The sequence below is a fragment of the Accipiter gentilis genome, chromosome 8, assembly GCF_929443795.1.
Source record: "Accipiter gentilis chromosome 8, bAccGen1.1, whole genome shotgun sequence".
Lineage (NCBI taxonomy): Eukaryota > Metazoa > Chordata > Aves > Accipitriformes > Accipitridae > Astur > Astur gentilis.
In genome coordinates, this window is record NC_064887.1 from 43,416,272 (window position 1) to 43,427,148 (window position 10,877).

A 10,877-nucleotide genomic window follows, 5' to 3' on the forward strand; every position below is an offset into this window, starting at 1 on the left:
CAGCAACGCTGGAAACGGGCACCGCAGCCCAACATGTGCCCGAGCTGGCCCCAGGCACACGGGTCTTTCTTCAGTCACCTGGGCAAGAGGGATAACAAAGAAAGTGTCCAAATATTTTATTCTTCACAAGTTACATTAACCACATATTACTTTATGGAGCATTTACAAATCATTTTTTTTTCCTTGATATTTATCTTCAATTATACCTGCTCACTCACACCACCGGGTCTCCTGAAAGGGCGTTTTCCATCTCACACCTACCCACCCTCAGACCAGATGCTTTTTGCCCAGCAGTCAGGCCATGAACACGCCTTCCCCCCCCCCCCCCCCCACAATCGAATAACTACTTTAAAAACAATTCTGAGGTCGATATAAGAGTCTCTGGCCTCAACTAGCAACTTCTAGGGGAGCTGGCCAGAGCCCTCTGTTCACCCAAGGAAGGACATGGGTAACTCTAGAGGGGCTGAAAGCTGCAGGTCACTCAAATTGGCTACAGGAGCTTTTCCCTCATCTCACACACTACATGCCGAGGCATAACAGCTCCTCACCGATCCCCCACGTTGAACCAGCAAGCACTTGATTTCTGACTATCCAAGCAGCATTTTTATTCCTTCTGCTCCCTACTCAGGCGCCCTCTATTCCTACCATTAGCACAGTCAACCAGGCTGATTACTTACATGCATAAAAGACAGATTAAAAAAGCAGAAGAAAAAAACCTTTTAAAACACCAAAAACATCATATCTTTCTTACTGTCCACCTGACTAGTTCACAGATTGGATCATTCCAACAACATAGCCATAATTACTAAACACTAGACAAATTTTGTCAGGACTGGGAAAGAACCCCAAGAAGCGTACCAGGAAACACTCACTAAAGGAGCAGTTGCACATGGGCACATTCTTCCTGGCCAGTCCCAACCCCCCTCCCCCCCAACACATTTACACTAACCTTTGAGAGGTGAGCACCAAACTCCTGTGTATTAACAACACTGGCAATGTTGCTACAGACCTGAATGAGAAACGCAGTCAATCTAATCAACAGAAACCCTGTTCCTGGAGGCAAGAAGATCCCGTGATCTCCAGAGTGTTCAAACACTACCATCTCGTAACTGGCAGGAAGATTAAACGCGGCAGGACGGGGGTTAGGTAGGACTTGAACACTTCTTTGAAGTGGCACGTGGGCAGGAAAGTGAAGACGTCCTGTAGTGAAGAGTGCATCGTTCTTCAAAAACGGGTTAAAAAATTCCCATGTAGCAAATAACATAGAAATGTAATAGTGTAGTTAATTTTCTGAGTTTCTTTAGAAAGACTGTTGATGCTGGTTTGTGTTCAGCTTGCTGGATCTTCCAGAAGAAAAAAAGACTAATGGAAAGGCTGAGGGGGAGGAGCAGGAACGAAGACTAGGGAAAGAAAGCGTGAATCTGTCTTTAGCATGCAGGTCATATAAAGTATTTTGTTTTTCCATTATTTTTTTTCCCCCTCTTGGACACTTCCAACTCAAGAAATGGCAACACACACATGGCTTCCAGTTTTTAAAGCAAAGAACATAGTTCCCACGGACTGCGCTGCAGAGACAGGAAGACAAGACATTTGCAAATTCAATCTTTAAGAAAATAAAGCGTCCCTTTAACCACCATGAACACTAGATAATGAAACTCATTTGTCAGTCACACCATGTGTGAGGCAAGTTCCTATTCACTACTCCTCAGGGCTAAGCCTTGCATCTGAGGCACAGTACTAGCAGTACTGATGCAGAGAACCCAGTCTGTACAGAGGGGAGACACACCAAATTGCTAAATTAAGGCACAAGACAAATATTGCAGCCAAATACTTAAATTCCCACTCAGCTGGCCACAGTACAGCAGCACTCCCAGCTACAGCCTCACCTGGAGTGCTCATTCCTGCTGATCTTCGTTACTGGCACTTGGAGTTCGACTCCTAATCTGGCTTCGTAGCTGCTCTATTAGTTCAGGATTCTGCTGCTGCATCTGCTGAGCGAACTGCTGGCCCCTGAAGGAGAACAAGCAACAGTCCTATTAGTGTACTCACACTCACTCTAACACAGTCTGGTGCTAGGGAACTCTTGACAGCCAATTGTCAAAACTCTAGCAAGTAGTTCACATCCCCAAAAGAGGCAGGCTGAAATGTTGGGTGAAGTGCTTTCTCAACTGTTAAATTAAGGTTCCACTTCTGGTCAGAAAAACCCCAAATCCATTTACTAACCAAGGCAATGGGAAACACCCAGCTCTCTACTCACGCTTGTATGAGGCTGGCAAGATCGTTTGTGGAAGGGCTGGTGCCTGCTGCTCCCATGGTGTTGTGGCCACCAGAAATCATCCCAGACATGCTGTGGAAATAAGAGTCATTGCTCAGAGCAGAAAAAAAAAACAACAGAGAAATTGTTTGGTTTACACTAGGAAGGGAACATCAGTGTAATGGAAGCACTTTCCCACACAGATCCTGAAGTTATCTGCCAGGGAATCTTCTGCAACAACTTTTTGTTCATTAACTACAGAAGAATTACTATAACATTTAAACTGCACAATATGTAGAAATATTTATAATAGCATCAGTTACCGTATTCCCAGAGATTCCCCCTTTTATGTGCAAGCCCTGTGTTATGTTTAATTAAAACACTGCCCTTCCTCACACAAGCTATTTGCTTGCTTTGCATCAAACCAGATCTATTGACAGGACAGCCTCAACACTGATTCCCTCATGGTGAACAGCCCAGAACACACTGGGTCTACATAGCCTTTTCCTCTGGAAGTCCTCAGGCTGCATCTGGCACAGAACCTCAGCTGGCAACAGCAGCGGAAAGAGCAGGCAGAAGCAAATGGAAGTGGCAGCTGACATTCAGCCCTTTAGCCAAATTATCTCACATGGTAATCAAAGGATGAGCTCCAGAAGGTCTCTAACTCACTGCCTACCTGTGCTCTAGAAGGATGGTCAGGAGAGTGTCCTGGTTTTGGCTGGGATACAGTTAATTTCTAGTAGCTGGTATAGTGTTATGTTTTGGATTTAGTAGAATAATGTTGATAACACACTGACATTTTCAGTTGTTGCCAAGTAGTGTTTATACCAAGTCAGGGGCTTTTCAGCTTCTCATGCCTGGCCAGCAAGAAGGCTGGAAGGGCACAAGAAGCTGGAAGGGGACACAGCTGGGGCAGCTGACCTGAACTGACAAAAAGGGATATTCCATACCATGTGACATCATGCCCAGTATATAAACCAGGCGGAGTTGGCCTGGGTGAGGGGGGGCAGATTGCCACTCAGGAACTAACTGGGCATCAGTCAGCAAGTTGTGAGCAACTGCATTGTGCATCACTTGTTTTGTATACTCCAATTCTATTATTATCTTCATTATTATTTTCTTCCTTCCCATCCTATTAAACTGCCTTTATCTCAACCCAGGAGTTTTACTCCCCCCCCCCCCCCAATTCTCTCCCCCATCCCACAAGTCAGGGGAAAGTGAGCAAGCAGCTGCTTGGTGCCTAGTTGCTGGCTGAGGTTAAACCACAACAGAGATGTACATGCCTTATTAATTTTATGACTATATTATCTAAGCATCTCACAAACTTTGGGAATTGATCCTCACAACCCTGTAGCACAAAGAATGGAAATATTCTCATTCTAACAGAGATGGAGCTGTGAAATCCTGTCTCCAGATCACATAAACACTGTGCAGAGCCAAACTGACCCCAAGCTTCCCAAACCCTATTCCAGCACCACAATCTATCCTGCCTCCCTTCTGCAAATGTTTATACCAAGATTCCCCCTTCAGCACAGTCCAGAGTACTTAAAATACATGCTAGCTCAGGCAACTGGACTGGTTTAAAGGCTGCCCTCCATACTTCTGGCCCAAGCACCCTCCTGCTCCCACTGGTTCAGACTTACTGCAAATGCCAAACACACACAGAGCCTCAAATGAGCGATTCAAAGAGGAAATACAAGATGGGATCAAACTTACAGCTGTTGTACTTGTGGATTGTTCATTAGGTTAGATGCCTATTTAAAGAGGGGAGAAAAAAATGACACCCTATTTAATCAGAAATGACTGGGTAGATATGTAGATGTTGTGCCATTCAACTACAAACAACGTGAAGGCAAAAATACTTTTGAAACAGATCAAGAGGACAAAAATAGCCAAGAGAAGAACAGTGCAACACACAAGACAAGGCTGGTAATGCAGAACAGGCACCCCTTCCACATCCACCATATTGCAAGGAGAAGCCTCTGAATAAGTCACTGGGTCTTCACTTGACCTTAATGAAATACAAGCACAGTTTCCACACAGCAACACTGAAACCAAGAAATGAAATGAAAACAAATCTGCTAAGAGACACAGGAGCTCCCCACGCAATGTACTGATACATTTCATCCTGAACAGACCAAGACGCAGACTATACAGCCTGGCTGTGATCTGTGTCCAAATTTACCATACTCATGAAGCCAGGGTTGTTCAGCAAGCCAGCTAAATCAAATCCTCCTGGACCTCCAGTCTGTAAGAATAAAGAAACCGCACGCAGATGATGCATCCTCTCACTTCCTGATGCACATTACAATGAACTTTAATACTTTACTCAGTGTTATCAGAATCCAGCCCTTAAACCACAACAAAGGGAAGATGCTCTGCCCATACCCTTCCTGTAAAGCTCCAAGTCACAGACAGCCTTGGGGGATTAGGCTCACCAAGGGAGTCAAAGGGCAGATGTCTGCATTACATGACTTGCTGATCACCTCTCTCACCAGCTGAGCCACAGTAGCAATATACAGCTGTAACCCATTACAATTGCCAAATTAAACACATCCACTTGGTCACCTTTGCACTGGAGAAGTCTTTAGAAAATTAAAATCCCCTTCAAAATGATAAATTAACATGGTCCTGCACAGAGCAGGTCAGCAGTGCAGTCACCAGCTTTCTGGCTCCAGGTTTCTTAAGAAAATAAACTTTGTAAGAAAAAAAGCCACCCAAAGTGCTCTTTTGGTATTGCTAACAGGTCACTAGAAAAAAAAAAAAAAAGCTGCATTTTAGGAGTAGCAACTTTAATTAAGAAAGGTGCTTAAGGCAAAATTGCTGTTTCAAAACACTCCCTTCTAATCAGTCTCGTTTTCCAGCTCTTTCAAATAAGCCCAAGGTTACTGTGCTCAAGCAGTGAAGAGAAGTTACCCTCTCTGGATTTTAGTGGAAATGTTCACAGCAGGACTCATTAACTATCTCCCCTCTGTCTGCATACAAGATTTGCATTCTAAACACAACCCAGGTCATCAGGGTTCTGCCAGACAGCACCTGTTAGCACTTACAGTGAAGAAGCCTCCTAATCTTACCCACATATAACAAGTATTAGTTTCAGAACTTACTGGACTAGGAGTCTCCTTCATTTTCTGTTCAGCTATTTTAAGGTTTGATTTGTATGTGTCATTGTCTGGATCCAGCTCCAGGGCTTTTTTGTAGTAAACAACAGCTTCTGTGTGTTTGTTTAAACTGGAGAGGGCCAAGCTATTAAAGTGGAAATAAAATAAAGTCAGAGTTAGATAAGCACTTGCAGTCTTCCTCCACCCCCCACAGAGGTGAAACACTAGGTATTTTTGCACAGCAATCCGGGGCAGAACACCACTGATAGCATCACTGCCACTAGGTGTTTTGAGATTGAAATTCTGGCACAAAAAACCTGCTCTTACTTACCCCATTCTGCCATAAGCTTTGCTGTAGTTTGGATCAATGCCTATAGCTCTTTCACAGTCTCTCACTGCTCCAGCATAATTTCCTAGTTTACTGTATGCAGCAGCTCTGGAGGGAATAGAGAAAGATGTGCAGAAAAGACTTATCAGCTTGAAAATGCTGATCAAGGTCACCCCTGTTCCCTCTCTGTAGTCTCCTGTTGTACAAGGCAAAGTCAAGTGTAAACTTGACATAAATCCAGGCTATATCTAGGTAAGCAGGCTGCTATCCAAACACCCAGCTCCACATTCTGCTCCTACTGCAAATAAATCTAGGTTCTTCTCCTTACAGACTTTCCAAGAGGAACCTGGGCTCCAGGGAGGCATGCAATATCACACTTGCTGGCTCAGACAATCTCTCTCAGCTTCCCTTATGCCTTGATTTTTTAGTCATAATGACCATTTCATCCATTTCCCCACACACTCCACATGAGAGGAAAAACTGGTTTTGAAGCCATAGCACGCTCATTTAAGCCTCAGTCTCACAACTCTTATTGAGGGGCACCTGCCCAAAACCTCATGGGACTGACACTCATGCAGCTAAAGCAAAACTTAGCTAAAGCACCAGTTGGAGTTCCTTGCCCCAAGAAATACCTCACCATGTCATTAGCATGGGAACAGACAAGTTATTCATGTAGCCGGCTGTACGTATGTACTCACGATAAGCACATAACTAAACCAAATCCTGATTCAAAATCTGTTTTATTCAACAATTGTCTTTCCACTAACTTTGAGACACTTTTGCTTAGAACTGAAAAATAGGAAATTTGCTTGCATACCCAATTTTGCACACATATCAACTTATATAATTCTCAATAACAAGCCTTCAACTTGTCTCATGTAACTCTTTTGGTTTTATTATTTACACAGCCTCTCAAACCTGGGGTCTCTATGCCACTTAAGAGTTAATTGCATGAAAGCACACAGTATTTCTTGGCATCCTTATATCTCCTCAAATGCCCAGTAGAGTTTGTTTCCACACCCACATCCTATCTAGAGATGCCAGGGCACAGAGCTGGCAAGGAGGCACAGGGAAGTGTGTCACTATGAGCTTAAAAAAAACAAAACACACAAAGAGCAAGCAACAGAACAAGCAGTCTACAGAATCACAAAAAAGGGATTTTGATCATTCAAGAGTCTTAGACCTAAGTAGTAAGAACAAACACAGGTGTACAAGGGTGGAGAAAGATAATCAGTACCTGTTGCAGAAATACACAGCATTGGATGGATTTAATTCAATTGCTTTTCCATAGAAAGACACAGCAGCTTCAAAATTTTCTGCCTTCATTTGTTCATTTCCTAAAAAGATAGCAGAAAGGCTCATTAACAAGTGAAAAAAGGGGATAAACAAAAGTAACAGGCCTGGATCTACGTTCTACTTAAGAAAACAGAACAAGAGAGCAACCAACCATTTGCAGCTTTTGCTGGTCAAGCAAACTGCTTGCAAGCGTGAGGCATGTTCGGCAGCAAGGTAGGGGACCTGCATCTTGGCAATTCCAGGTTGCCTGATCCCACCAGCTCCCCTCCCACCTCAGGCACACCTGAGGCCTCCCCAAAGCAGCACTGCATCCTGAAAAGCACTGCAGTGTGTTGGCTCAGAGAAAGCTCTCCATTGTACTTCAGCACTAATCATGCTCTCTTGCATGGCAGAGAAAAGGCAACACAGAGAGGAGAGCTCAACAGGAAAGATGCCCTGTTCTACACAGCACAGGCTTCTTAGGATGCAAAAGAAAATGCTGACCCAGCTGTCTGTCTAGGCTCTGTAGCAGCTAAATTACGCCAACCTACACACGCTCCTGGAGCACAAGCAGAGAAACAAGCAGAAATGGAAGGGCTGATCCCATTTGCTTTTTTCCCCCCATTCCAAGCATTCCCCAGAATTAAGCCTCCCTCCCCATTACCACCTAAACCTCATTATACACCAGCTCCACAGGAGGTTACCTTCAGTCTTGAGTCTTTCAGCTTCAGCTATGTCATCTTCAGAGGGGGTGATGGGCTCCGAATTTGTTCTGATGTGTTCAGGCTCCTTACAAGGAAAGGGAGCACACTGTGATAAGGACTCCCACTGAGATGTACCACACCTCCCCCTTCACAAGCGCTGGCTCGTCAAGCCCAAAACATTTCACTCCCACACGCCTCCAAGGGGGCAGCATCACCACAGATATCAAGCAGAGCTCATTGCTTTGGCTGCTTAAATGGAGATTCAGCACATGTTTTAGGGCACTCGCTCACCTTTCCTGCAGCAGCTTCAAATATTTCAGGAAGACTCTGGGACACAGCTAGGCCTTGGTCTTCCATTGAGACCCCAAATGCTGTCTCCAGGCACTGGATGGCCACTGGACAGGAAGAATCAGGTAATTAGCTTTCCCCACCCCATCTATAGACTTAGCCTCCTCCCATAGCACCTGAATTTCTTACTGTTGAACATACCAGGAAAAAACCCACCACCCTAAACCATGCAATTCCACACACCAGACTTGATATTTGGACCATATCCTCGAATTTTGCTAAAACCTCAGAACTGGGCAAACCTTAGTTCTGGAGATCAAGCTTCTGGATTGAGTCAGTCACAACTCCCAGCCCCTCAGGTGACCCCAGATCAGGTACTGGGAGTAGAAGTTAACCAAACTGGGGCTTTACTAGCCTTCCCACAGCTATGGGTGGCACAGAGCAGGGAGAGATCTGCATGTTTTACTTGCTAGAGGGTGGCTGCTCTGTGAAGCACTGTGGCCACACAGAGGTGTGTGGACACCAACCAACCACCTCCTCCCTCATCAGGCACCAGGTCAGGAAGCTGTTCCCAGCACGGAGAGGAACCCCAGTGACACAACAGAACTCAGCTTTACAGAACTCTCATGCCACATTTTACAGTCCAAAAGCACCAGGAATAAACCCCTCCTTCCAGCCAACACCCTCCTCCTGCTCTCTCTCCATTCGTGCCTTGCCTAGGAATGTACCCCACCACTCTGCAGACGTGCCTGTGCTCTCTTTCAGTGGGACAAACATACAAGCCAAAGACTAAACCATAAGCTGCTTAAGTAGATCTTTTAACAGCAGCATGCTCTTGTTACCAGTGAAGCCCTCTGAAAAAGCCTGTATAAATACTCCAGGGCATGCTGTGGAAAAGCATTTTGATAGCACAACGGGAAGGGCACTCTGCAAGCATAAAACACTTCCATACAACAGCAAAGTTCTCATTTTACACTACAAGCCTTCTGACTCCACCTCATTTAAGATAAACTTGTCTCAAACCCAGGGTCAGAGAGGCTTTTGATCCCAGGTATATCCCTTCCTCAAGCTAATCTGCTTTTGAAAGAGATAATGAGAAATCAGCATCCCTAATGCCCTGCATCGCTCCCCAAGAAGACAAACTGATTTCAAATCTTGAGCAAGGTTTGATGTCAAGAACAGCCAAGCCAAGAAAGAAGCAGGAGAGTAACAGTGTCCAAATTTCACCAAGTGTTGAGCTGACAGACCTAGATGCATGAACAGGGAAGCGCATGCAACCACCAACCTTCCAAACTCTCCTGAGCATCTGGAGACAGACCCCCATTCTGTAGTTGGTCATGTAGAAACTGGATGATGGAGTAGGCAAGGCGCTTCTGGTCTGCCATTCTGGGAGGCTGTGAGCAGTTTGTTTCAACTTCTTGTAACTAAAAAAATCTGTAGAGAGAGAAGTTATATGATGGACAAGAAGACCAAGAGCTTTTCTGCTGCCCTCTGCCAGTACGAACATGGAGGATAAGGAAGTTGTTCAGGATCAGCCAAGGCCTCCAGAGCCTTCATTAAACTCTCTGCTGCAACCACAACCCCCTTTACATAAATTCTCTGGGCCTCAATTCACTCTCTTGAGCGTGAGCTGCACAGCACAGTCCTGCCCCACAAGGCTCCTACCAAGGGAAATACATCAAAGGTGTTGCAGGCACTTAGGCTACCAAAATGTCTCTGACTGACCAGGACTAGACAAACAGAACACAGAGGACTTAATCACTAAGAAACCAGAGTCTTCTGCTTCCAGAGCATAATTCGATTCTGAAACAAAAACAAGGGCTGAAGCAATTTGCCAGTGTTAGCAGAGCTGGGGTTCAGGGCTGCCAATCCTCTGCACTGTTTGCCAGCCTACTGATGGTAAAGAAGAGTGAGGACCCACAGCAAAGCAACCCCCATAAGCACACCCCAAGGCTAGGGCTTCCCAGAGATGCTGATGCTGCAGGTCCTGTAAGCTGCACTGAAGTGCTCTGCCTCTCCAGAACACTTAGCTGGCTTTGTAGGACAGAAAACCGTTCAGGCTGATTTAACAGAGAAATTGTTTAAATGCAAACTCTGTGAAAGACAGCCCAGCAGAGCTAAGCCGGCCCCAACCCACTACAATATACCAGAGATCCCACCGGTCCCAGATGCAGGCAGATGCTGCTGTGTCTGCCTGTGCTGGGCTCCCAGCCCCAGCGACAAGCGAAGCCAGAGAGCCCCCAGACCACCTCCCCGCTCCGGGAACCGGCAGAGAGGAGGAAGTACCTCCTCCTCTCCTGTACCCCCGGGCCCCTGCCCCAAGCCCCCACCGGTACCCCCAGGCAGGCGGGAGGGAGGCAGGCCTGAGGGCCGCCGCAGACCCCGAGCCACCGCCCTGCTCCCGGCAGGGCAACCCCACTCCGTGAGGAGAAGACGGAATCACCGGCTGGACTCTCCCTCCCGGACATGAGAAGGGGCCCGCAGCCTGCAGACATCCCGCCACAGCCCCGGGCCCGGCCCACACCGGACCCCGGACGAGGGAAGCGTCAGGCCCCACCACGACCCTCAGCCCGGCCGTTATCCCCACCAGGACCAGAAGCAGACGGCTCCCGGTGGGGAAGCGGGCCCAGACCTGGCCGGGCCCGGGCCCGCCCGGCCGCCCCTCCCGCCCCGCTCACCGGGCGCCCCGACCCTCTCCTCAGCCGGGGCGGGCTCAGCACTGCGCATGCGCCAAGCCCCGCCCACCGCGCCTGCGCACTGCCCCCCCCGGCGCGCCTGCGCTACCGACAGGCACCACCGGCCCCGCCCCTCCCTTATATGGCCGGGGCGGGGCGGGGGAGGCGGTGACAACGCAGGCGCGGAGTCCTCAACGCATGTGCAGGCTGGGCCGCTCGGGGGGCGGGGTTGGAGGGCGGAAGCGCGGCTGT

At 47.2% G+C, this 10,877-nt stretch overlaps 1 protein-coding gene across 3 annotated transcripts; it reads right to left on the minus strand.

The window, feature by feature from the left end:
- Window positions 1-92: 92 nt before the first annotated feature.
- Window positions 93-10,686, minus strand: SGTA (small glutamine rich tetratricopeptide repeat co-chaperone alpha). Of its 3 annotated transcripts, XM_049807546.1 has the most exons (12): window positions 10,629-10,686; window positions 9,236-9,384; window positions 7,954-8,057; window positions 7,663-7,747; window positions 6,921-7,020; window positions 5,687-5,791; window positions 5,362-5,500; window positions 4,440-4,502; window positions 3,971-4,008; window positions 2,258-2,347; window positions 1,887-2,010; window positions 93-1,565 (listed from the first exon to the last, which is right to left on the minus strand). In XM_049807546.1, the coding sequence occupies exons 2-11, from the start codon at window positions 9,333-9,335 to the stop codon at window positions 1,896-1,898; spliced, it is 939 nt and encodes a 312-aa protein (XP_049663503.1). In that variant the 5' UTR covers window positions 9,336-9,384; window positions 10,629-10,686; the 3' UTR covers window positions 93-1,565; window positions 1,887-1,895. The 3 variants fall into 3 exon arrangements, with proteins under 3 accessions (XP_049663503.1, XP_049663505.1, XP_049663504.1); XM_049807548.1 differs by lacking the exon at window positions 10,629-10,686 and having other exon boundaries at window positions 93-1,200; window positions 9,236-10,253; XM_049807547.1 differs by lacking the exon at window positions 10,629-10,686 and having other exon boundaries at window positions 93-1,400; window positions 9,236-10,253.
- Between the last annotated feature and the right edge of the window lie 191 nt (window positions 10,687-10,877).

What these genes read in the sequence shown, in the direction of transcription:
- SGTA (XM_049807546.1), bottom strand. Translation starts at nt 9,335, where the DNA reads ATGGCAGACCAGAAGCGCCTTGCCTACTCCATCATCCAGTTTCTACAT. An exon ending in GCTGTGTATTTCTGCAACAG is followed by an intron (nt 5,792 to 6,920) that starts GTACTGATTATC and finishes TATTCCCTCCAG; the next exon opens with AGCTGCTGCATACAGTAAAC. An exon ending in TGAAGGAGACTCCTAGTCCA is followed by an intron (nt 4,503 to 5,361) that starts GTAAGTTCTGAA and finishes TTATTCTTACAG; the next exon opens with ACTGGAGGTCCAGGAGGATT.